The sequence below is a fragment of the Chelon labrosus genome, assembly GCF_963514085.1.
Source record: "Chelon labrosus genome assembly, chromosome: 7".
Taxonomy (NCBI): domain Eukaryota; kingdom Metazoa; phylum Chordata; class Actinopteri; order Mugiliformes; family Mugilidae; genus Chelon; species Chelon labrosus.
In genome coordinates, this window is record NC_140343.1 from 5,996,767 (window position 1) to 6,024,374 (window position 27,608).

Consider the following 27,608-nt stretch of genomic DNA (forward strand, 5'->3'; position numbering starts at 1 on the left):
TAACATAATGCATACACACACACACACACACACACACACACACGACAATGTGTGAGCATGTACGGGTGTAGGAGCTGAGGATGTCTGATAGGAAGCAGGTTAATGTTGACAGACTTTCCCCCGCATTCTTTTGGAAGATTTCTCCCACTTGTTCTGTTCTGAGCAGAGATGGGCTGGAGTCTGGGAACAGAAGTCTGCTACAAGGTGAAACTGGAGACTGTGTGTATATGTATTTGGACTTAGACTAAGATAGACTTTATACAAGGGAAACTGCTTGGTCACAGAAACAAAAAAAAAAAACTCCTGAAAACCACTAGTACTAAAAATAAATAAATAAATAAATTAAATATAATAAAATTAAAGATTTAAATAATACTAAAATGATAATAATAAAATAATGAAATAAAATAAAATAAAATAAAATAATAAATAATACAAAAAAATAAAATAATAATAATAATAATAATAATAATAATAATAATAATGAAATCTACAAGAAATAGAAATAGAAGTTAATATACATAATATACATATGAAATATTAAATAATAAGGTGCAATAATATGAATGGAAAGCACTGACATGAATAAGTTATCTAATTATGGAAAGTTAGGGTCAGTTTAGTGTCTAACACTCACAAAGGAACAGCATTTTGTTTCTGCTTTCACCTAATCATGTCACTAAAATACCCTCGTCTGATTAGATCTGCGTGGACTGGAAGTATTTAAATATCTGACATTTATATTTCAGTAATTCAGCACACGTGCTCACCCAAACAGTAAGAACTTTAAAAGCTATTATTGGCCTTAAATGCCACGTGACAGCACAATGCCCTTTGTCTCCGCGAGCCCATTTATCTCCCTAAAAGAAAATTAATAATTCGCTGCTGAATCTGCATTAACGGCGCCATGTTGCTCACCTTCTCTATGCTGTTATTTGTGGCTGATTGCGGAACAAAAGGGTTCAATGAGGTGCTTTACAGGGAACGAAAACACTCAAATCACTAAATGTAGAGAAAAGCAATTTCCTGCTGAGATGGTAACACCTCAAACTCAGGTAACACCTCGACACAATGCACATGTGCCACGGCGTGTGCGTTAGTGGTCGAATAATATGGTTTAAATTTTGGAATTTTTTAACCAAGCGCTTTTGCCGAGAAGTGGGAAAACCCCACACTTCAACCTCCTTTTCAGATAAATCAATAATAGACACGGCTAAATATGTTCTATTATGTATCTCTCTCTTTCTTTTTTACATTCTAGTCGAGCACAGAGCACCGGCTGCTCGATAACTGAGCAGCCCAACCTGTTTGTTTACACTAACCAAGCTCAAAAAAACATCTACGTTGCCCTGTGGATCCCCTCTGTCAACAATCCCAGCGGGAAATAGAGCATAAACTGTTCACTTCGACGGGAGAATAGGGAACACAAACAAGAAAGGGGAAAAAATATAATTAGTTAAATAAAAGTTTAGAAAAAGTACTGCTCAATGCAACATTTGTGGATTTGAATCTATTTTTATACAAGAATATAAATATATATAGCAGCCCCAGTTCATAACTCTTTTTAAAATCCTGTTTTTCTTTATTTTAGTCAATTAATGTGTAATCATATGACAATATACTGGATTAAGATAAATAATAGGAATGAAATAAAAAGCATTCAGTACCAAAACAATAAGCAGAAGGACTGGAAAAACAATCCCAACACCTCCAGTCCCAGAGTGTGTTCTTACCCATATAAAAATTAATGTGTGTGTGTGTGTGTAGCCATGCAAGCACAAGTATTGTTTGTGTGTTTGGAAGCGGATATGGGTCATGGCCGGAGCAGCGCTCGGGCGAACCACTGGCCTCTCTCACTTTAGTAGAAAAGAGGAGTGGAGGAGATAAGCTCACCCCATCCCCTGTGCTGGAGAGAAGGAGGAGAAGGAGGAGGAGGTGGTGGAGATAAGGGCCTGCTTCCCGATGCTACCGCCGAGGCAGGAGCCAGCCGGGGAGGATGCTTTGAACTGCTCCTCGCTATCTGCTCTTGCCTGGGAAAATTATAAACGGAGTGTCCGGAGAAACAAAAGGCTGATTGAGGGCCGCTGCGCTGTACTCTCGGGGGTAAATCTCACCGCTATCAAAGGTCAGGGAGCACAAAGAAAAAAATTCAAGGGGCGAGAGGAAATTTTCTCCGGAGCCAGAGGTGTCTCTCCACTCGGCTAAGTTTAGTGTTACTGAAGGGATTTGGGAGTGTGGAGGTGGGGGTGGGGGGGGACATATTAAGAATACATGAGTGATTTTTAAGGGAAACCACACATAAATAAAGGATACCTGCTCACACTCAGAGACACACACCACACTGCAACACAATGGTGCTGACAATATCTATTAGTCGGGGATAAGCAACTTAAAAATCCAGCTACATTTTATTTATTTCTTTTTTTTTTATTATTATTATTAAAAGGACAGAATTTGAAGACAACCTTGATGTGGTTTTACGGAGTCAATACACTTTCAGCAGTTTTTTGTTTGTGCGCCGGTTAAAACCGAACAAACAGAGAAACATTAAGACGTGTGCGGCCAGATAAAAACGGTAAACTGTTTCCAGGGGTCAGTAATCCCAGGCCCCCCTCTCTTCGACATTCCTCCTCACATCGAACAGCTTAACTGTCGAGATACTAAATACTAACTTTACCCAGCTGACAGTTTACTGAGCACAAGTGGAGCTGAGAGACAACTTTCATCTGTCAAATTGAAGACTTTCACTTGTCTAAATATAAAAAAATATATATAAATAAATATATTAAAAAAAAAATCTGCTCAAGAAAATAAACAGCTCAAAAATAAAGTGATGCTGATGGGAGAGGACGGAGTACCCTACCAAGTAAGCACTCAATCATCTTTTTCTATTTGTGCTCTAGTTTACCAAATAATGGAGCGCATCATGTGAAGTGACAGCACATGATTATGATCTTTGTGCAGAAGAACATAATGCATGCAATGAATTAAATTTAAACAATCTTTTACAAGGGTTTTCGTACTGGTTTAAACATCAGTAGTTAGTGCTGGTTAACAGAAACACACACACAGACACAAACAGCTGCTCGTACCTGTTTGAAGAGCTGCAGGTTGACAGCCATGGACAGGAAGTTCTTCATGGTGGTTGAGCGATGGTTCACAAAGCTCTCCTCACAGAACATGATTGGCTCCCCCTGTGGAGCCCACAGAGACATTATTGGCAAAAAAAAAAAATGAATTTCCAATTCCTTCTGGCTCACTTTTGTTTGTATCAATCTGTTTTTCACCGTGTTTACTTTGCTTCAGAAATGAGCCGCAGGAACGAAGGCGCTCTGCGTCTTAAAAAGGCGGGGGGTCTAAACTAAACAATGTTGTTTATGATATGATGGGGACAGTCACATCATGTGTTTGAGCACCATGCACTGTGAAAAGTCTCCTCTAACGTAGTATTTCAGTTGATTTCTTCATTAGCGAGCAAAACAAACAGAAAACTAGTCTAGAAGAGAGATAGGAAGGAAAGAGGAAGGAAGAGTGTAAGTCAAAAGAACTGAAAACATTCTCCTTTAAAAGAGCTCCCCTGGCAGCACGCACATGATCTCCCGCGGACCAGAAGACAGTGTCCCAGTAAACTCCCCGGTACTCCACATGAACACATTATTACTATTTCTTACATCATGTCTGTAGGCCTGTGAGCTATAGACACGGAGGATGACAACAGAAGCACTGCGGGCCAACCACGCACCGCCCCACGGTCATTCCCAATCCGTGTTTTCTCATAATTAACATAATTCTCACATATTTCAACGAGGCTCTAAATTCTTCTGAAGTAAAACAATGTGCTTTGTCTGTTCTCGGCTATGAGCACAGTGTGGCGCACAAAAAAAAAAAAAAAACAAGTTAACAACACTGGAGACTAACCCCATTTTCAGGGATGGGCGGATGATACCAGTGGCCCAAATTACATCACAGGATTACAGCTCCGCTTACATCACTAAAGGTTTTTAGGCGTATTCGCTTGTAAAAGTTAAGTTGAAAGTAGCTTCACTTGTAGTTTAATCAGCTTTGGCTGCTACAGCCTCGGACCACACTGCAGCTAACATAACTGAATAGCATACTGAGCAGCTAACTGCTACTGAAAGAACTTTCCAAGCACACACTATCCAACAAAATCCTTTGGTTCACACTGTCAGGCTTGCACTGAATGACAACAGCTACTGCTGCTTGATCCTCCCAAATAAAGTACTTTAAAGGACTAAAGAAAGAGAGCAGCAATAATTAGACTAGCTTATCACACGGCATAATGTCCATGTTAAGCAGAAATAAATGTCTTAATTGCATAAAGCTAGTAAAGTTGGCTGAAAAGTTTAGATTTAGAGACAAAGCATGGGGTCATACTGCGACTGCACGAACAAACGGGACAATAAATGTTCATCTATAGAATAAATATGCTGATATTTAACTTCATCAGGCCTGTTGTGGTGGTGCTGTGATTATATTGATTCATTCAGTATTAAAAATCTGTATTTAAGGACTTGATTTGATCAATTACAGCAACGGTTTACTCTGTATTTGTAAGCCTCATCTTTTAGGAGATAATTTATGTTGAAGCACAGATTGCTCCGTGTGGATTCAACAATTAGTTTTGCTCAAATAAGAGTGAATAGCTTCATTAGTCAGTGTAGTCCAGACTTTGTGATTTTTATCATGGTTCACGGTTTGATTTTACACCTAACACGTCTCAACAGCACATTTGTTTTCTATGCTTATTATGCTTTAGTTTTATTTGCCCTTTTGCAGTTTCACCTGTACATAGACACAAACATTCACTGAACAAACTGTATCTTTCTGCTATGAGAATATGCACTGAGTAGGAGTTTGTGTCTAAAACAGTCTTTTACTACTTTTAAATATGTAATGACACTCCAACTGCTTGCACCCAGAGTTTTCACATCTGCTTGGTAGATCTGAACTGGTTACATGCCTGGTTGAGTAGCACTTTAGAGCACACAGCCATGAAATATGCACACCCACCTACCCAACTTGGCTCCATCAATGGTGGTAGAAACTAATTTGAATTGTTATTTCAGGTTTCTTCTGTCAGGCGCGTGTGCTACTCCGAGCTAGTGAGAAGCACCTGGGGGGGACGTCGATGCGAGCTGAAACTGATGACCTAAGAAATGCCCGTGTAATCAGCTGATTGCTTTTCAACTCATTATCGTTTTCCAGTTTTGTTTCATTTACAACTCAGCAAGACTCCTACCAAGCATCCACACCTCTCCTTCTGTCGAGGCATATGGGTCTGTGAACCACCGAGCGCAGCTCAGCTCCGTCGAGGAAGATCTTTTCTTCAGCTTAGAACAACGAGCAGCACAAATATTAGAGCAGAGGGAATATCTTCTGTATTTATTTATTTTTTTGATAAATCAGATGTACAGTTTGTACATGTTTGTGTTGGAACGTATGCTAACTCCAAGGCAAAAGAAAACCTGGTGAGAGCATGAGTGAACTGAGGAATTACTGCATGTTGTGCACACACACACACACACACACGCACCAAGTCTCAGTACTTGTGTCAGAGGGGAGGCAGTTTGTTCGTATACTGTCTGTATACAGAGAAAAGAGAGACAGCATCAATAATGTAGTATCTTGACTCCAGGAGTCCACAAAGTCCAATTAATCTCAAAGCTGAAGGAACAAAGGCTTCGCTATTTGACAAACAGGACATGGTGTAGTTTGCTTTGCTCTGACTCAGACCTGATAAGCAGAAAAGATCTGGAAAAGAAATGTTCGGGGGGCTTAGTAAAGGAGAGTTAAACACCAAAGGTGGCTAAAAGGGATCTTCAAAGGGAACGTCCTGACTCTTTTCAGCTCCTCTGACATTTCACTGCGTCAGACAGGCCCACCTTAGCTCTGCGCTCCGAACTGAAAACACACCTTTTACCTTCAGTCAAAACTGCCCCAGTCTAAACAGACACCTGTGAAATTTGACTCAGTTCACCCAAAACTGAGTCAAACGCTGCGTTACATTTTGAGAGGAGAAAATTCACATCTCTGAATGGGTCTGCTTGTGAATACAAGTCTATAGGACAACATACTCACTATCTGTTCCTTGTTAATTATTCAATTATGTGATAGTAACCTTCTTCTGCTGCCTCCACTCACTGTAAGCTTAGCCTCACTGGCTCAGCTTGACTGCTGAAGCCTCATATTAGGATCCCCTTACTATAAAATGTACAGACCTTTGTCATGTGAGTTTCAGGTTTTCAGATGTTCCTAATAAAAATCTAAACTCCTCAGCAGTCATTTAGAAATGAAGGAGCCACTTGGATGAGCACATCTTCAAGAAACCCAACAAGTCCAGCTTAGTTTCTTTGATATACCATGACCTGGATGACTGAGAGCCTTTAGGTGCACCCTAGGTTTTACTCTGGGGTGCAATTCTGCACAGATAATGGGACTTTAGAAATGTGCAAGCCATGAAGCATCTTATTATGACCAGTACTTGGTTATGTCACTTTAACAGTCTAACTGAACCGAGCTGATGGGCTGTTGGTGGCTCCAGTCACAGAGGCCTTTCATTTGGGAGACTGCAGATTTTTTGGTTTTTTATTTAAAAGTTGTGTTAACACTTGGCGTGTTCCTGATCGCTCTTGATTGAGTTCAGGCAACAAAAACACGTTCTGTCGTTTGCGTTAAAACAAGACTTGTGTGTCGCAAGTGACACAAATCACTCGAACTAAAGTTTGGTGCAAAAACAAAAATATGTGTGTTTCAGTTTAGTACTTTCTTTTCATCATGAACTCCAGCCATGATTTTATCACATCACTAATGTGCTATATGTGTGAGAACAAAAAAGAATAGTAGCTCTCCAAGGATGAATGTTCTGACTCGAAGCAACTGAAGTGTCACTAAGTGAAAATTCGTGAATCTGACATTTTTTTCTTGCAGTGTCGCCTACATGTATTTTTGGAGTGGGTGATGGTTGGTATTACAGCATCAGATTAATCCATATCTCTCCATCTTTCCTTTCTTTTTCAAATACATTTTAGTATACAAGAACCCAAACATGACACAGCAACATATAGTACACAAAATGCCTGCTAGAGATTAGATGACACTGGATCCTTACAGGTTTATATCTGAGGGCGTCCCGGTAGGATCCAAACAGAGCGGCCTGCGCTCTCAGGAAGGCCCTCGCCACACCACATCCTGTCGCCGTCGACTGCTTCTTCAGCTTGCTCTTCAGAGAGGACACCTAATGGAAAACATAAAGAGAGAATGCGGGAGAGAAAAGAGATGGAGAGTGGAGGAGACAGAGGTGGGGGTAGGAGGAGGAGGAGGAGGAGGAGGAGGAGAAAAGGAGGAGGGGGACAGGCAGAGATGGAGGGGTAAAAGTTAAATTATCACCTCTGAAATTGCTGGAGGAAACAGCTAGCCCATTCTGGGTGTGAAGTATCACATTTGCAGGTCATCTTAAGAAAGGAAAGAAAAGAAAGGAAAAGCTTCAGCCTTTCCTCTAAGCTTATCTGTTGTGCTGCTGGGAGCACCTGCTGCTTTGCTAATTGAGCAGAGCACGGGGGCGGCGAGAGGGAGGGGACAGCAGAGAGGAAATGGAAGCTCACATCCTTCTTCTTCCTCTCTCACCCCCTCCTCTCGTCGACGCTCCCCCCTCCACATACTCTTCTTTTTCATATCTTCCTCCGTGTCTTATTCCCCTTCTCGTTCTTTCCAGCCCTGCGGTTCTCCCCTCCCCTCCTGGCTCTCCTGGACTCCCTCTAGAAAGGGATTCTTGACATAAAATGTCCTTAATTATTTTCCCCTCTCCTGGCTCTGTCTCCAGGACTCCAGGCGAGAGTGGAGGAGCAGCAGGCCTGAGCTTGTTTTAGGATGACAAAAGATTCACCCTGGCCAACGGGCCCTGGGGAGTCTGGGAAGGAAGTTGTCAAGAGGCTCTCCTCACCTGCTCAGCAGTAGCCTGACTGTGTTGTGGCAGTGCGAGGAGGAGGCACAGATAGGGACTGCTGCTCTCTGTGTGGGCTGTGCCAGCTTAGCACAAAAGCGTTTGATTTGGTTGTACAGTAGCTGTGGATTACTGTAATACAGTGTGGTGTTAGCAGTTTCACAGGATCAAATCCTTCTGCTTCAGTTTGTAGAAAAACCAATCACCTGCAATTTCTAATAATAATACAAATAAATAATATACACATATATATTTATATACACCTCAGAAGCAGAACTGAGCGCGTGGCTGCTTAGAATTGAAAGTCTTGCTCATGGGCACCTCAACAAAACTGAATAAGCTCTCCTGATTCAGTAAGAGCGCGTCTTAATTCACCACTTAACCGTCTGAATACGGGGCAAGAAAACCAACTCCACTTGCAGAGCGGATGTGTGAAATGCAAAAGTGTGTGTGAAACAACCAGGAACAGGGAGAATTAACATTTTCGGTTAGCAGTCTGATTATTCGATTTAACACTGCATTCCATAATTCACCAGTCCATTAAATCACCTCCTAATACAGCACAACATGCTGTGGTGTGTGCGCGTCAGATGCTCGTGTGTTAATCGGCTCACTAGCCCACCTCTGCAACGCAACATAGAACGTTTATCAGATTCATGAGCATTATTAGCGCCGCCGATACTGGAAGCGGTAGCAGCAGCAGCAGTATTTGCGGGCGGGAGAATAAGGAAAAAGACATGAAAGCGGAAAATAAATTTGCGGCCATGTCTGCCGTTACTTGACCACAGCTCTGCAATGTGATCATATTTGGATCAGGTTTATTTCAGTGCGAGGTGGCCAGATGTGTCATGCTGTGAGGCTGCAGAGTTAGAGGGGTATAGCGGTCAGGCATCTGCAATTAGCCTATCTGGAAAACTTCAGGGAGGAGAAGAAAAGTGTTAGCACAGCTCATACAGAGGACAGACAGAGAGGAACAGAGAGGCGGAGAGAGAGAGAAAGAAAGAAAAGAAAGACAGAGAGAGTGGCAGTCTTAAACTGGGACAAAAGACAAAACGAACAGTGTTGATTCCTCTCCCCTGGGCTTTCTCACTCTCCACCACGTCCCCACGCTGCCATTGCAAATGCTTCCAGGCATCAAACAGAAAGTTTATCACGGTTAAATTAACAAGTGTCATCTCCATATTCACTCATTGTGCTAAATGCTTTTATGTTTATGTAAAGCCCTTTCTGAAATTAATATTTCATGTTTATGTGCATTTTCACTCATTTTTTTTTTTCTTCCTTGCAAATCATTAAACTGTCTTTTTTTTTTTTTTTTTTTTTTTTTTAGGGGGGAGGGAATCAAAGCGAACACAGTGTCAGTCTTGGAGGGGGAGGCATACCCCAAAGACTGTCAGAAAAGACGGGATAGCAGAGTTTACTCTGCACACAGCAGAGTTCTGTGTAGCAGCTTTGAACGGGTGAGAGCACTGCAGTGGCAAAGACTTTTTAATGAGGTGGGGACACAATCACTTGTGTGTTGCTTCCCAGTGTTACAAAAATGGGTGATAAAGCACTAAGTTCAAGGTTGCACGTTTATTCACGAAAAGGATTAAGCATGAACAAATATATTCGTCTTTAGTCACATGTAGTGATTAATTAAATTGTCACATACAATAAATCAAATATAGTCGTAGTGCACGAGAACGGATATCAGCTCTCCTAATAGAAATCAAAGCACACGCCGCAGCGCGCTCCTTCAAATACCCGACACAAAAAATAAATGTATATTTAGTAATTGGATTTTGAATGTGGCGCCTACGCCACAATCATCAGGTATGCCTCCACGGTAATGGTTCTGTCAAACTAATTAACTTCTACAGTTTGAGTGAAGCTAACGAGATGCGTACAAGCATCAGAGGAAGGCCAGGCTCTACAGGTGATAACCCTATTTGGCAGTGACATTTTTTAGTGTAAAGTCACAGTGGCGGTGATGAGATCAAAGGCAGAGAGTCCCCCATTGGGTCCAATTAGAACTATAGCATTGTACAGGGAAGGGGTGGCAGGAGGAGAGAGGAGAGTAGGTGGTTGGTGGAGAAGGAGAAAAAAACTGTTGAGTTATGATATTCATAATCTATGCAGAGAGGCCTTTCCAGTACAGGTCTTCTCCCCATAGCTGTGATCTTTTCAATTTACATCAAGGGAAGATGGTTGGGGATGAAAGCAGGGCATCCAAGGCGCACAGCCCACAGAGGGCAGACATGGGGCCTCATTAAGGCCCAGCCCAGCCAGCCCCAAACAGGGTTTGAAGTGCGTCACATAAAGAGCATGGGGTCAAAGGTCAGACATAGAACAGATCTCCATTTAACTCTCCAGCTGGAGATGGTAATTAGCAGGTGCAATGATGATCCCTGCCTGACTGTAAGGGATGATACCGCTGCAGGTGACACCAGGCATCTGTGTGGATGTGTGCGCATCCGTGTCTGTCTGCGCGCACACACACGCACACAGCGTTTCGATGCATCGATGCACGCAAACATGCTTCAAGGACTCGCACCGCAATCCCATGCATACATGTACAACACACGCAGGTACCACTGGGTATACAGCGCAGTAACACCTACACAGGCTTTTGGAGAATTTCAAAAGAAAAAGAAAATTGCGACGTGAGGCTGCTGCAGCTGCGTTCTAAAACTCAACCTCATTAAAGGGTTATAGTTTTATCACTTTATGCTGCGCAGGAATACAAGCAAAGTTTCTAGATTACACAATCAGATCAGTAAACATATGAAACCTAATTACATGTCAACTTTTAGCTAATGACAAAAAAAAAAACAGCAAGGGGAAAAAAAAATGCAGGATCCCGGCTGGCAGCGTTATATTGACTATTTAAGTACATGTTATAAAGAGACAGTCAATAAAAGAAAAAGGCTACACACAAACCCTGAATATATATTTAGACTTTCACTCAAAATTTTCACTACAGCATAAAAAAAATAAAAAACCGTCTCCCAAATAATGACCCTGACACTTGTCTGTTGTTAAAAAAAAATAAAAAATGAATAAAAAGTTGGGTTTTCTTCTCACAAAAAAAGAATGTTTTGTTTAAGATTCTGTCCAGGGAAAGAAAGCCATGGGGACGCAATTAAAGAACTACAAAGAAAAAAATAGTTATGAAAATCTCCCACTTTCTTTTGATGTGCTGCAGTCTGAGCTGTACACACACACACTCACACACACACACGCACACACGCGCACAAACACACAAATCTGAACAAAGACGCACCGAGAACCGACTCTCACAAATGAACACGCATGCACGTACACAAAGGGCATGTAACTTGGAATCACTGAGACTCATTCATCCGTTCAATTAAAAATAAATATTAGATATCTTGCGATTATTTTTTTAAACGGAGCGCTATTTTCTAAATGTGAAATTGCGCTATAATGGGGGATTATTACTTAAAGTCGACGGGGTGGAGCTAAATGCAAGCACATATAACTAACTCGGATAATATCACTGGGGTAAGTGTGATTGTAAAAATAACTTCACTGAGCATTAAATTGGCAAAGCTGCAAAAATTAAGGAGGACTAGAAAAACTGTTAAGTGCATTATTCTTAATCGTTGCGCGTGTTGATCTGTTGTTAAGTAAATGCAATCAATGGATTAGTCAGGCAAAATGAAAAAGAGTGAGAAAGCAAAGGGGAGGAAAAACTGTGTGTGTGTATGTGTGTGTGTGTGTTTTAATAGGGCTTATCTTATTGCCATGAGATTCTCCCCGGTGTGGGGTTACTTTGTCAAGCTGACCTCTTATAGCAGCTGAGCGGCTGAGTTTTGCATACATAATTAACTACAGCTAAATGTCATCTCTCACTTCAATAACTAACGCAGTGGGTGATGCTGCTCTCCCTTTTTGACTCCTAATCCGGAGCGAACCGCCGGCAGAACGGCTACGCGAAAATGAAGTGCAGCTTTTAAACTCCACATGAGCAAATGAAGGGCTGCTAACACTGCGGAGGGAGCGCGGCGCACAGTTCAGCGCCATTTAAAACAATCATAACCTGTAAAATAGCGCTTTAAAAGAGCAGATTCCGACAGTCGCAGCTGGTGAAATACAGGCTCCACAATAACAACAGCAAAACCGGATCCTTTGCTTGGTGCTTATTACATGGTGTACACACCATGACGGTTTCTAGTAAAGTACAGTATGTAACTAAGGTGGAGCAACCACATTCCCAGCGCTGAGCTACCACGCAGTTAGTAGAGCATGCGAAGGGCTTTACTGTAGGTGGCTCCGCTGCACTGGGAAGACATCAGTTAGGTAAAACGTACGTGGCTTTATTTAGACTGGGGGACTCTGGTGGACGGAGCAAAAAAAGCCGTGAGTAGCAAAAGTTTACTCCTGAACTAGATCTGAATGTCACTGATGAACATTCCTGGCCGACAAATGTGTAGGCGTCTGTGTGTGTGTGTGCATCTGCGTGTGAGTGCTGCCGGCTGTCGGCTGTACTCCCGTTGTAAATGATGATGTAGATGTTGTTTTCTGGAAACTGAACACCAAATTAAAGCTGCGATGTTTGATTAAGTGTGCCAGGTGATCTCAGGAGAGGCGCGCAGACACAACCTCAACCCCCTCATTCATTTGTAAACCTCCGAATGCAGGCTTGAAATACAGGAAGTAGGAGTGTACGCTGTAAATTCCCCCCTTGATTGGGAATACAAATGATCAAATGTACGGAGGCTAGGATTGTATGGGTACACGGTGTCAGCAAAGTAGCGCGAGGCAGAGAGGAGGAGAATAGAAGGAATTAGGCTGGGATGTGAGAGGGAGCATCTGAAAATAAAGATGTAAGCTGCATTGTAGCACCTCACCTTGAGTACGTGGCACAGAAAGAATAATACATGAAAAAAAAAAATCCTTCCGTCATTGGTTCGAGATCAATTGCCGGGATCAAATAGAAATCTGATTCAGTCACACAATGTTTGTTTTCAGAATTAACAGACTCCTAATTTGCTATTCTTGGATACTTTTAATGACTAGCGAGGTAAACAGCTCCACCAACCAAAACCCAATTATAACTTTATCAGCACAATCTCGGCGCGGAAGGAGAACTGTGGATCTCCGAGAAAGAAACAACAATACCTTGATCTTCTCAGGGAAAACGACAGTTGTTTTTATTGAGTATTTCTTTTCCGTGCGCTTGTCAACACATTTGATTTTATAGGCACAAGCGCAGCGTCTCAGAGATTAACAGCAATGTATAAAACTACTGAAACTTTCGGTTATGAATTATGCAAAATCCTGCTAAAATACACAACGTTAAATTCTTTTTTTTTTCCCCCCACCCAATAATATCACACTGTTTATTTAAAATAACACAAACTAAAATAAAGCTAGAAAACTCTGATCTGTGTAGAAAAACACCAAAATATACAGATTAAAATAGGATCTCTTTCAATCAAATAACTATTATTCATTCTATAAATAAAAATGTTAAGTCAGAAAAATAACTTAAAAAAAGATTGATGTGCTTAATTTATTTTCTATGTCAGTAGGTGCCCCGTGTATTTAAAAAGACAAATTTAGAACAAAACACAATTAATGTTGGACCTCTGATTCATGTGACATTTCCAATTTAAAAAATGTCAGAAGTCACTCTCAGAAGACTGCGGCATCCTTTTTTGACCCTTTCCCAATTACTCTCGCGTTCAGAGCTTTCCTTCCTTCGCTAAACGGAACCGCTACTGGCGTGGTAGCATTCGTAATAGTCAATAAATCTAAAATATTATGTGTGAAATTGCGGGGAAGAGACCGTTGTGGGGCGGGCGCTGGCTGGGCTGGAGCAGAGGGGTCCTGTCTGAAAGAGGGCGGCTAATTCAGGACAACTGTGAACTCTGAACCTGCTAAAAGCACGGCCAGTGGTCAGCCGAGCCACGTAATAGAGTCCACATGTGCTCACAGCCTGCGTTGCCATAATTAGATGGATCTCCAAAGGTTTGCTTAAATCAACATCAGAGTGCTTTGTTTTCCCTCTTAGTTACACTTGAAATACACACAAAAATTGCCCGTGGCCTTTACCTTTGAATCCATTTCATGCTTTATATATTCATACAAAGTGATGCTGGGCTTTTAAAGTGAGAATAATCATTACTTCATAGGTCTCAGGGCTTCGGTTTCACACTGAATAAAGCTTGAGTGTTAAGTAGCCAGTGTTACAGCGAGAATTAGAGAGAAAGGAAGAGTGGTTTTAATAGCTCAGAAACGACGCACGGCAGCTCAGCCCAGGCAGGGAAATGCTCAGCATTAATCAAGATTTCAGGCCTCAGTTCGACAAACTACACAATGCCTCAAACATCTCCTTGTGTGTAAACACAAACATCAAATGGCATGTGGCATGTCCTCATCACTAACAAGCAAACTAACAAGAGACCTGGAATTCCACTCAATTAGTACCTGCTCACTTTGCTATTAATCTACTAGCCTCTGTGAAAAGATAAGAGGAGACTGGCAGGAAAGAAAAAAAAAATGTGAATAGGAGTGAAACAACAACAACAATTTGTTAGAATAAATATATTAATACCAGCAGCGCTTCTGTTTCAGGTGGTGTAATTTGACATGATATGCTGGCTATGTTCTGTCATTAGTCAGGAAAAATGGTGAGTAGGGGATCAAAGCAAAAAGGCTCTGAGGCTGCCACTTAATTTATCACACGGCAAAGACAAAGGCTTTTCTCTCGGCTTGTGTCGCTTTTCAAAAGCCCCGACTCTTTTTTATGACAAACTCAGTTTGCAATTTAATTTAGGGCTTCAGTCCCTAGGTGCTGAAAAGCAAGCAGGCAGGAAGTGAGAAGAAGGTACTGTAGCCAGACAGGCACACAGGCAAAGAAGCATGAGAAGCAAACAGCGGGTGCAAGAAACGTCCAGGCTGCAGTGAAGTGCTGTGAGAGAGAGACAAGAAGGCAGACAGGTGCCATGAAACTCGAGCAGTCAGGCAAGCAATAAGGCAGGCAGGCAGGCAGGCAGGCAGGCAGGCAGGCAGGCAAACAGGCTAGAAAGTCGGCAGAAAATGGCATAAAGTGTGAGAGAGATTGTGCAATTGCACATAGTAAAGAGGCATTTATGCAACTAGCAGTCATAATAGGCTGAGCAGACCTAAATCAGGAGAACCAGAGAAGTGTGGGAGTGTGAGCAGGTCTGGAGTCTGCTGGGCAGAGGATTGAATTATGTACTGCTGGTGGGGCAGGAGTCCGGTAGGCGGTGGAACCTGAGTATATACTGTTAGCAGCGTGGGTAATAGTGCGTCCACAGCCTCAGCGGGGCCTCTGCGCCTCACGGAGGAGCTTTAATACACACACCGTGAAGAATAGCTAAACAAACAGATTCCTGCTTTCCACAAAGACAGGGAAGACAAGCATGCGTGTTGTTCCCTATGTTTGCAGGAGTGAGTGTGTGTGCGTGTGTGTGAATGGGTGTGTAAATGTGCGAGTGACCCTGACGCCATGGTGATGCTTCCTGTAGCACTGACCGGCGTCAGTGCTCCATTAATTAAAGAGACGATGCGCTGGCAGGTGGCTTCACTGCCCACACTGGTAATTGGCCCCTTTCTTCCCACTCTCTCCCCCTACAAAATCACCCATCTCTGCCTTTTCTTTTCTTTCCTCTGCCTTGTTCCCTCCTCCTATCTTTCGTTCACAGAAACGTGCCAGTGGGCAGGCAGAAATGCAAGACTTTGTGAAATAATGATTAGAATGGATGAAGATGAAGGGAAGGGAGTTTCACATTTTCCCACAAGCCTCTGATGGTCGGGAATGCTGTTTGCCTTCAAGCGTCATACGCCGCGACGGGAGTTTACTTTAGACAGCCACAATCTGAGGAGCCAGTACTGCAGTCATTAATGATGTGGGGAGGGGACAGAGCTATACTTTGACAAGTTTCTGGATGTGAATTTTATTTTTTTATTTATTTTTTTATGCGCGCATGTGTGTGTGTGTGTGTGTGCACATGTGGGCAGAAGTGTAAGTGTAAGATTACACTGGAGGACAAGAGAGTGTGTGTTTATGCAAGTGCGACTCAGTGTGAGAGAGGCAAAATTAACTCGCTTTGTGTGTCGTGTGTAATGAGACAATAAAGGCTGAGAAGAAGCTCTGGAATGGTTGTGTGTGTGTGTGTGCGTTTGTGCGTCTCACCACGTCACTGGGAAGGTTGTGCAGGTCATCAAAGGGACTCTCCAGGGTGTTTGTGTCCACGTTGAGAATGACCACGTCCTCCAGTGATCGACTGCGAACCCTCTGACGGGGGAAATGTACAGCGTTGTCAGCGCAGGTACACAACGGTCACAGAAACACAAAACAAACTTGATATACACAATATTGAATAACTATAAGCATCACTGCAACATATCCAACGCAGACAGAACGATTTAAAAAGTAATTTCGAATAATAAATTTGACGATGATTTTTTTAGTCAACGCCTTGTCATTTTAGGATTTTATAATAATCGTTATACTGGTAGATTTCTGTGTATTAGAAATATGTTAATAAAATAAATAAAAGAATAATTTGGGGAATTATTATTAAGATTTTAAATCCCTATATTGGCCCAGGTGTGTTTTCCCTGGAGACACCGTCATTTCTGTCCCGAAGCCTCAGCAATGAGAAAACACAGCAGCCACATTTAAAGCCACACCGTTATCACACTTCACGATTACGGATGAAAAATGGCGTGCAGAAAAAAAAATATTAGAACATCTTTACTGTAACACACACAGACACGCGCTCGCAGAATGAAGAATGGCACCGAGAGGAAACATTTGGACTGCGCAAACATTTTCCACAGAACCTAAACCTCATGCATCAACAACAACACGGCGACGCTGTGCTGTGCTCTGTGCATCCTGATGGCGACAAATTCAACAATTATTTCAGTGTGGTGCAGGATGCAGGCAGGTGTGGGGGGTGTATGGAGGGTGTGGGGGGGGGGCATGGTGTGTGAATTTCTAGTTTGTCACTTTTGTGACAGCCTGTGCAGTGGAGGCTCACATGCTGATCTGGACTAATTATGTAGTGGCGGAAAGAAGGTCTGTCACGGATGCAGAGTGTGATAAATACTGCCACTGCCGCAACTGTCAGACAAATATCACACACACTCACACGCGCACGCACGCACACATGCATTACAACATATGCCTCTGCACAATTAAACACACTCACACAAACACTTACTTACTAACACTTACACACGAGTGCAAATGCGTGCGTTCTTGAGACATGCATTCACACACAACAGCAGTGCTGGTGATGGCTTGCCCCCCAACCAACACAAGGTTTAACAATGAAGTAGAAAAGCTCTTTGTTTGCAGATGCTTTTCTGCTTCCTCTCTCTGTCTTTTGTACTTCTGGTTGAGGATGCACATAAGAAATAAAGAGAAAAAAAAAAAAAAAAACTCCTGGAGGTGTAAAGCAAAAAAAAAAAAAAAAAAAAATTACAGGTTTTTCTATTTTTAATTAACGACACAGTTCACCACCAAAGCAGTTGCAGCATTAGCCCGTTACTTATATAGGAAGGGAGAATAGGAACTGTCAATCTGCAGTACAACGCAGCATCATCCCTCAATGCAAAGTATGTAATGTAAATGTGTTTGCATCACATTACATGAAAATCAACTGACAAAGACCCTGAAATTCATTATACATACGTGAGAAACATCAACATTTAACTTTCAGATGCATTTTGCACATATACCCATCAATTTGTAGCAACATGTGTGATTATGCAGAGGGAGTATTTATATTCATGACATACCTCCAGCAGACTGAGATGAACTCCCACAAAGTATGGCATGGGGGCACTGTGGATGGAGAGAGCAAAACGGAGCTGTGAGCAATGTCAATATCAGACGGTTATGTATACCGGCTGTGACATATTATATATTTACAGAAATAAATAATTATTTAATTTCCATCTTTTAAGTCTTAAGTACTGCATGTAATGTAAATCATTGCTTCTTTGGTGTGAGAGTTTTCAATTTGTTATATAATTATGGATTGAGAATGTTTTAAGTTTCTAATAAATGGAAATTTAAACTTTGATACGATATGACATGTGGTGGCATTTAAGGTTATTATAAACTAAATTATAATCAATAGATCAGTGAAAAATGACAAAATCTGAAAAAAAATGAAAATTACATAACATAGCACTGTTATGGTAAAATTATAAATTTAAATTCAGATGTATCTATAACATGTTTATAACGTAGGCATAGAAATGTGCGTATGTTCAAATGTTTGCTGACTATTCAGACCTGAGGACCTTGACCTTGAAAATGGGAATATTGGATTAAGTGATGTTAATGTACAATAAAAACAACAAGTGTGTTTTCCTTATTCTTGAGTTGTTTTCAGTAAAATGTGATTAAAATTTAAATATGTTATTTTGTTAAAAGAATTTTTATTTTGTTGTTGTGAGTCTCACTCCACAGTGGGTCCATAAAGCATGCGGAAAGACTTGCTTCACTTTCTAGAAAGTCAAAGGGAAGACGTTAAACTAAAAAAATATGTTTTGCAGGGGTTATTATCATGTCATTCTTATTTTTTATGACATTTATCTTCATTCTAAAAGTGAGTGGCACGGAAAAGCTGAATCATGAGAGTGTTTCCCATCCAGCAAAGATGAATAAAATCAACAAACACAGTCAAATAATAGAAACCATATTTTATGATGAGGTTTACAGAGGCAGTAATAATCGTAGTTTTGGGTCAGTGTATTCCAGGCCAGAATGATTCAGAAGCCACAGGCTTGTAATCAACTTAAAGCAAGAGAAAAACAAACAGCAGGCCTGTAGCCCTGCACTGTAGATCCTCTGTTTTATTACTTTCATCGACATGTACACACGTACAGTATACACGTCAGCATGCTCGGAGATATATACGCGCAGAATCTAATATAATTCAGTTATCTAACTGGTGCATGGAGGACACCCTTGTGATTGAATAAGATAATGATGAGTCTTTGCAGAGTGTTGAAAATCACATTTCACTGTCAGTGATGAATAGCCTCTTAAAGCTGACATGTCCCTCATGGTACAGCCCTGCACTGTAAGAGCTATGTGCACTGATTCAACAAAAAAGAGAAATCTTTTTACATAAGCTGACCACCCCACTTTGCATTTCTTTCTACATGTACAGATTTGAAGTTGACCTGAACGCATGTAGATTTGTAGATGAGGTGTTACTTCTGCTCTCCGTTCAGTTTCAATCAAGTCCATTCAGATTTGTTGGATTTGCGTTGGATGGGTGGTAATGAACCCCTGAGAGAGCTAAGAGGATGAGAGCGTGGTGCTAGCACTGGCATGAAATATGGAGCAAGGTGATCCGGGCTGTTCATTATGTTGCCACACAAGAGAAGGCGCACCGCGAGAGAACTTCGCAGGAACATGACGAACGGAAAGGGGAGAATGTGTGAACATGTGTGGCTGCATTTTTACACCGAGGTTTTTTTAGTGGCAGAGGCCGATGCACAACCGGCGCACGTGGCACGGAGCGCGCTGACATGACTGCATGTAGGCGTGTGCGCGTTTGGAAGGAGACTGGCGGGAAACAGGGAGGATATACGAACATTTATCTTTGTGTGTGTGTGTGTGTGCTTTTTGAGGTGGTCAGCCTTACCAGCAGTAGTCCAGAAGATGCGGGGGCAGCACAGTGATGAAGATGTGCTGCCAGTACATGGGAAAGAGCAAAGCAGCCGCACCGTGGACACATGCGGTTAACTGTAGAAAGAAACAGAAAGAGATGTAAAGACAAACTTCACCCCACTTCCCACGACAAAATGAAAACTAAGAACACCTCTCTGTGCTATCTAAGAACTCCAAATAAGGAAGAACTGCAACAAGTTAAGACAAAAATCTAATAAATTTGTTCTTCTATCTGACTAACTGTTAATATTCTTAACAGGCTTTCTACTCTGGTGATGTTTTGTGATGTTCTGTTTGTTTGATTTCATCCAGTTATCACTGACAAACCCGCAGCTCGCTTTTATTCCCGCTCCCAAACAACAGCCTTCAGAAAGAACATTTCACACCAACATGCCGAGTGCGGTCGTGATGAACACATGACCTGCGAGCTATTGTTAGAGGAAGAGAGGAACAGACTGAAAGCTGAAGATCAACCGGCTGACAGGAGCCTGTCTTTAATGACAGATGCAACAGAAGAGAGAGAAAGATTGATGTGAGAAGAAAACTGCTTAACCTAAAGAAAGACAACACCTGCTTTACACACACACACACACACACAGAGAACATGCATTCAGTGTTGTCCTCTTTTCATTTTGTCTGTGGCGGGTCACGCCAGGCAAGGATGTATTGCCACTATTGCACGTGGAGACGTTTCATTATAAAAGTACAGATTCTGACCTTTTTTGAACACGAACTCAGAGCTTATAATTAACTTATTTTTAAATATAAACATCAGTAAGTAGAGCTGTGACCTGCACAGAAGCAACAAAAGAAGACTAAAACAGTACTGACAGTAGCCATAAAAATCTGAATTACGCCAACCACTGTGACTGAGAAAATAAAGAGAGGGGGGAAAAATATGGAATAATTAACCTCATTTTTAACAAATAATGAGAAGCGATCACGTGAAGATGACATTGCTTTTCAAAGAAGCTTTTTACATTGTCAAACCAACATTACACAGAGAATTAAAGTCAGTCTCCCATTGTCTTAAAGCCAGCACCCCCCCCCTTGACATCCCATCTCATGAAAACCCAGCTATAGTAATGACCTGGAGCACACACACACACAGACACGGCAGGAGAAAGAGGCGTTAGCTCATCCCCCAGATTAAAATAACATGATTAAATATGGAAAGAGAACAGAGGTCTGAGGGGCTCCTGCGGGACTTCATTAGGGCAAATTGCCAAAGAATGAAACATGAGTTAGCCAAGAGAGACTGCGGGCTAGGCCAATACCGCCGGGACCCCGGAGCAGCAGCCGCTGTTATACTGCTGCAGCTTCACAGTCAATGTGTGAAGCGGACACACACTATCATACACGCGCACAACTACCAGGAGACCCCCTGCTCACTGACACACACAGTGTCACAATTGACCGGCCAAATGCGGGAGAGCTTGCCGGATGAAAACCACGGCTGCCAGAGAAACAGAAAGGAAGGGCCCCACCCCTCCGAATCCACCCAAACATCAAGCCTGGACATCTGAAAAGCTCACAACAAAAAAAGTGTGCGTCTGCGCGCGCCTCCCTCCTTGCGTGTTTGTTTTAACTGCATTCATTTTTCACATCAGCCAGTGAAAAAAAGCAATGATCTTTTTTTTTTTCTTTTTTTTATCGCCTCTGCGCAATCTCTCATACGCTCAGTCCCACAATAGTTAGGACTTAATCAACATTTAATTGGTGTCTTGCTCTGTGTATCTGCATATGCATATCTCTGCTGTCTTCAAATAAAACACAACGATGCCACGCTCCTGTCAGGATTAATTCCCTGGCAAACAGTTTGTTTTTTTGTTAATTCTGAAAATAAATCAATGCTATGAATATTAATGAGCGAAAGTGAGGCACTTGGTGGAAAAAGCGACTATCAGAACCATCACAGCCTTCTCCCTCTTCCCTAATCCGAAGCGCTGATGGTAAGGGGGCCGTTAAATCGTGACGAAGAGAGGTCAGCGATCTGATTGTGATTGTTATACATACACACATATGTACACATGTCACGCGTGCATGAACCCACACACACACTTAGTGAAGAGCCAACAGGCTAGTGTATCCCTCCTCTGGGAGTGCGAGACAAGCCCCAGCCATTCGCCGGTACCAGGAGGTAATGGCACAGAACACCCCGCTAACCAACTCCAATTATCTCCACCAGGCCTCAAGGTGAGCCCCCCAACTGGCATGATTTACTCTCAGGTTGAAAGTGAAAACAGGAGTCTCTGCTTCTCTTCTTCTGAGGCCGGGTGCCTGGATTGGGGGAGTTGGCTGAGAAGGGAGTCTGAAACTAAGATAGTGATTTATAAAGCAAATCTAGATTTCACTTTTCTTTTTATTTGCTATCTCCAAAGCGATGGAGGTGGCAGAGTGCCTTAGATAAAGTAAGTTGAAGGGAACTCCAGGGGAATAGTTCACATATTTGCTTCTCTAATTCAGCTTAATACAAATCCCCGTGTCCTTGTCCAGGTTTTAGAACAAATGAGGCAAAAAGTAAAAGAAAGATAAATTGGGGGGAAGAAGAAAAAAAAAACGAAGAAATCATACCCCTCTTTTTTTCTTCATTTAGAGGGGTGGGGGGCTTCACATGAGAGTGGGTCATGAGAGGCTAAGGCTGATAAAATATTTGCCAGGCTGATAAATAATAGATGAGTGGAGCCAAATGGCTTACACGCTCCACAAAAGACCTGGGTGCTTAATATTCCATTCAATGGAGAATCACAGATACAGTCCCCAAGAACAAATACAGGATTAGGTGCTGGGTCCAGTCCTCAGGGACCAGGGCTCTGCCTGGTAATGAGGGGCTGCCTGCCTCTTACACTGTGTGTGTATGTGTGTGAGGGCGTGCGCGCGGGCGTGTGCGTTGCCCCTTCCTCAGAGAGAAGCTAACCGATTATACAGCGACAGCCTGCTTCAAAACGCAGTCAAGGTCTTTGGTTCTGCCCCGAGAGCTTTTTTTAGTGTGCTGTAGCTGAGAAAGAGAGTGTCCACGCTAACACTGGTTTCCCAGACTCATTCAATGAGACTAAAGGAAGGACAGAGAAACATAAAGAGACGGGAGGGAGGAGGTGAAAGTTGGAGAAGAAGGAAGAAATAAGTGGAGAGATAAAAAAAATAAAATAAACGCACTGCAACTTTGAAGAAGGTTGCAATAATCCTGAGCTAAGAGGTCACACACCAGTTCTGTCAATAATACAGTATGGTCTGAGTGTGAGTCACAGGCTGTGTGCTATTCCAGACTATATGCTAACAGTACAGACCATGTACTAAATGTCAAACATCGTAGAATAGAGTTTCCTTATAGTAAACATATTAAACTAGTAGGAAAACATACACTGCCTGGCCAAAATAAAATTTGCCACCTGGATTTAGCTAAGCAAATAGGTAGGAGCCTCCTATTGGATAATTACTGCATGGGTGATTATCTTTCAGCTGGCAACAAGTTACTTAACCCCAACTGATGCAATGAGTAGCTTCTCATTTCTTAAACAACCATGTCCAAAGACACATCCCGTTAGTCTGTTTGAGAAGGGTCAAATCATTGGCATGCATCAAGTAGAGAAAACATCTGAGGAGATTAAAGAAACTACTAAAATTGGGTTAAGAACTGTCCAACGCATTATTAAAAACTGGAAGGATAGTGGGGAACCATCATGGGGAACTCAAGGGATTGTGACTAAACAGCTGTGTAGCCTTAAGAAAACCACTAATCAGTGAGGCTAACCAGAAAAGGGGCTTCAGTTTGCTTGGGAGCATAAAGATTGGACTCTGGAGCAATGGAAGAAGGTCATGTGGTCTGATGAGTCCAGGTTTACCCTGTTCCAGAGTGATGGGGGCATCAGCGTAAGAAGAGAGGCAGATGAAGTGATGCACCCATCATGCCTAGTGTCTATTGTACAAGCCTGTGGGGACAGTGCTATGATCTGGGGTTGCTGCAGTTGCTCAGGTCTAGGTTCAGCAACATTATGTTGCCCAAAGAATGAGGTCAGCTGACTACCTGAATATACTGAATGACCAGGTTATTCCATCAATGGATTTTTTTCTTCCCTGATGTTCACGGGCATATTCAAAGATGACAATGTCAGGATTCATGGGGCTCAGATTGTGAAAGAGTGGTTCAGGGAGCATGAGACATCATTTTCACACATGGATTGGCCACCACAGAGTCCAGACCTTAACCCCATTGAGAATCTTTGGGATGTGCTGGAGAAGGCTTTGTGCAGTGGTCAGACTCTCCCATCATCAATACAAGATCTTGGTGAAAAATTTATCCAACACTGGATGGAAATAAATCTGGTGTGACTTTTTTTTTTGGCAGGCAGTGTATAATGTTTATTCTACAACAAATTACCTGGAAAGAAGAAAAGACCACAACTGGATTTGTGCAATCAACGGCAATTTGTTAATAACATGTCAGCAGCTGCCTCAACCATCAATCTCCATATTCACACATCATCATCATCATCATCATCTTCATCTGGACAACAACATAAACCTTCAACAGTGATGCTTCCTTACAGACACCTCAACACTTCAACTCTGAGAGTTTCCGCTCACACCGCTACTCATCACCTGAGCGTGCACATACAGGAAATGGAAAAACACCTACTACACAACATTTACACATCACTTTACATCCAGCACAAAAGAAAAACTAGTTGCTTACACGCTTGATTCTTTTGTTGACGCTGAACATTCAACTGTAGTAAGAGCACAATGTGCAAAAGTAGCTCCAGCTGCAGGCAACGTACTTCCGTTTGACAGGAGGAACGTTATCAACAGAGTCGCTCCTCTGTTGACCTCTTCACACCAGCCTTAAACTCTCATTTACCCAACTTTGTCCCTATACACTCTCTAAATTCAATCCTCCTTTTCCAAGTTTCACTTTCATCCCAGGTCTTCATTACTTATTCTGTTTTCCACCTCTCCTCCTGCTGTCCTTCTGTCCATCGCCACCTCTCCCTCACTTCTCCTGTTCTTTTATTGGTGTGTTAGCCTTTCCCTCTTCTCTGCCCATGCACAGAGAAAGTTGCTAATTACCCACGCTCCGCATTTCCTTGTGTTGACAAACGCCGGTGTCAGGCCTGGTGCGACGCAAGTGCGCCACAAACAGGTAGGTGGCACGTGGAGAGAGAGAGAGAGAGAGGGCACGCAGGACAACGCGCCTAACAGCTAACGCCAGGCCTCCCACTCCTGCACGCACAGCCGCTGACTCTCACAGAAAGACATAAGGCACGAGGCACAAACACCTGTGAGCGCAGACGACCCACAAACAGATGCATGTAGAGGAGACAGAAACACCCACTACATGCACATATGCGCACACGCGGTCACGGCGACACAACGCACACCTTGAGATGCTTGGCATGGGGGCAGAGATAAGTCTATTGAAGACAAGGAGGAGAAGGTGGTGAAGGAGGGGAAGGGCGGGGGGGGGGGGGGGGGAAGGAGGGGGAGGATGTCCTGATGTTCTGCAGTTGCCCAACAACAGAGAGACACATTAAGACTCCCAGGAAGAGGGAGGCAAAGTCAGAGAAAACGAGAAGTGTAGCCAGAGAGAGTGAGAGACAGATGGACAGAAAATAATATGTCAGAAAGAAAGAATAACTAAGATAGAGAGAGAGGCAGAGAAGTCATGGAACGAGAGAAGAGGAACAACAGAGGAAAAGGCTGGAAACAGAGAGACAGCTGGCACTCTAGGGCACGGTGGATGGATAGCTCCTTGTTAGCATAGGCCTGACAGCCTGATGAGAGGACTGCTGTCAGCCGGCGCTGGGGCCCGGGCTGTGCGAGTTTGGGCAATAGGCAGGGCAGAGGCAGGGCTCGAGAGCTGGGGGGCCTCGGCAGATGAAAGACACAGGGGGTGGTGGGGCGATGGTGATGGGGGTCGTCCCAACTGACTAGTTAGAGGAAGGGCCGATGCTGCCCTATTATACGGGCCTATGACAAGGCTGCACGCACGGCTGGCTCCCGCCCTTGCGCCACCGCCAACCGGCCTTTTAAAACACTGGTACCATTCACCTCCGGTCACGAAACAGCAATAAGTCAACTGACGCATTGTTGTAAGATCATGATTTATTCCTTTGCTTTCGGCTGCTTGCGAGACGCGCCAGCCATGTACCGACAGACTGATACGCCGGGTTCACCGGGGGCTTTAACGCAGGCAGCACCTAGAGCAGGCAGAATAAATGCAGTATATCTGGGTGTGTGTGTGTGTGTGTGCGTTTCTTTCCTCTTTCTATTCCCTGTTCTTCTCTGCTTGGCTGAAACGCTGGACAGGCGGAGGTGGTGAAAAGCAGCTGGATGGTACTAACGATGTTACTAACAATACCTTCTCTCATACATCTATCTGTGGGAAGCAGACTATAGAAATATTACCTGTCCGCGCAGTGACTGCTAACACTCACTTTAACCAGCATTTTGACAAACTCTGACATAAATTATATATTTCTCCTCCCTTAAGACACGTGATCACGAGACAGCGGCGAGGATAATGAGTGGGACTGTTTTCAGTTTAAGTATGTACACACTCAGATAGCCGCCTTCAAGAATCATAGCAGCCATTTCCACTTGAACCAGGAGGTCAGCCTACCCAACAGCAAAAATAACGCATCACAGACGCCGTAATAACACGAGGCCTGCGAGTAATCCCAGCGGAGATGTGAAAATACCTTTGTACTACACTGGCTGACATATATCGCTACCAACCCAAAAACACCTCTCCCCCGAGGAAGATGGATGGATAGATGAGCGGATGAGGTACTGAAGGGGATAAAAGGCTTCCAGAAGTAAAGGTCTGACGTGGAGGCTCTTAAAATATACTGACTGCATATATCTGCAATAAAAAACAAGCCAAGATTTGTCTTTGAGCTGCAGAAAACTGTAAATCACAGACAAAAATCACCTCCGCCCCCTCTTCCCGTTAGAAAGAAAAAAAAAAAAAAAACACTCTCACCCTTGAGTCTGATAATTTACATCGTGTACTGCTTGTGTCACAGCACAGCGCGCTGCCTAGACCCCGAGCAGAGGTGCTGCTGGTCTGAGGAGCCGAGGGGAGACAGGTGAAATCCTCTGAGGACTGGGTAATTTTAACAGCTCCTCCTGATTATAGCTCCTACGGGAGACCTTGGGAGCCGTTCCCTCCAGCACCCAACACCACCACAGGCCCCTCCGGCTGTTAAGTGTTCAGCAGACTTGTAGATAGCACGGTCAAAAAAATAAATAATAATAAAAAAGACTGCACCACAGATACAGATAGGGCTTGGATGACATCACTTCCCTCTCCCATCTCATCTGTCATAAACATTTGGCTCTGCCTCATCAGCCTCAAAGATAACGGGCGGAGGATGGAATGAGGAACAGAGGGAGGACGAGGGGGAGGAAGACACACAGAGATCTCCTCCCTCACGCGGACGGACAAAAGTGACTTTAAATCATGTGAAAGAGTTAAGGCATGTAATAACGGATAATTTACGGCTTTTTGAGCATTAATGCGCTGCCGTTTCAGAACAAACAGTCACATATAATCCAGCTTTAGCGCGGATGTTACAGCTTGTCAGAGCTCGGCGATAGTGCTGTCTGACTGCAGGACTGGCTGGGGGTGGGCAAGAGATCACTTCAGCTCTCCTCATGCAAGTAGCATAGCCACGTCAGATAAATATCCTCATGGTACTATTTAGGGTTTGATGTCCTGCTGGAATATTGATGAAGGGAATCATGTTTAATCTAAGAGGCAGTCCCCACATTCAAGCTACACTTTTATGGATGGGAAATTTGAGTAAAAATAGCATTTACATTTAATTTTTTTGTTTTCTTGTTCCAAAAACAACCGAGCTGGCGTCTGAAGCGTGGCAATTTGTGTGACTGGAAGCTTCAACCTCGAGAATTAAACGTGACAACACAAAGGCGCGAACGGTTTTGAAAAGATCCGCCCTTGAACAGTTT

The 27,608-nt window shown here is 43.0% G+C and overlaps 1 protein-coding gene across 2 annotated transcripts in view; it reads right to left on the bottom strand.

The window, feature by feature from the left end:
- dennd1b (DENN/MADD domain containing 1B) overlaps positions 1-27,608 on the bottom strand; it is a 101,952-nt gene that overhangs the window by 21,158 nt on the left and 53,186 nt on the right. For both annotated transcript variants that reach the window (XM_084548762.1, XM_084548761.1), the window contains 5 exons: positions 19,612-19,712; positions 17,747-17,792; positions 16,131-16,232; positions 7,130-7,255; positions 3,093-3,194 (listed from right to left, as the gene is read on the bottom strand). In XM_084548762.1, the coding sequence (XP_084404888.1) occupies positions 3,093-3,194; positions 7,130-7,255; positions 16,131-16,232; positions 17,747-17,792; positions 19,612-19,712 (477 nt within the window). The remainder of the gene's footprint in view (positions 1-3,092; positions 3,195-7,129; positions 7,256-16,130; positions 16,233-17,746; positions 17,793-19,611; positions 19,713-27,608) is intronic.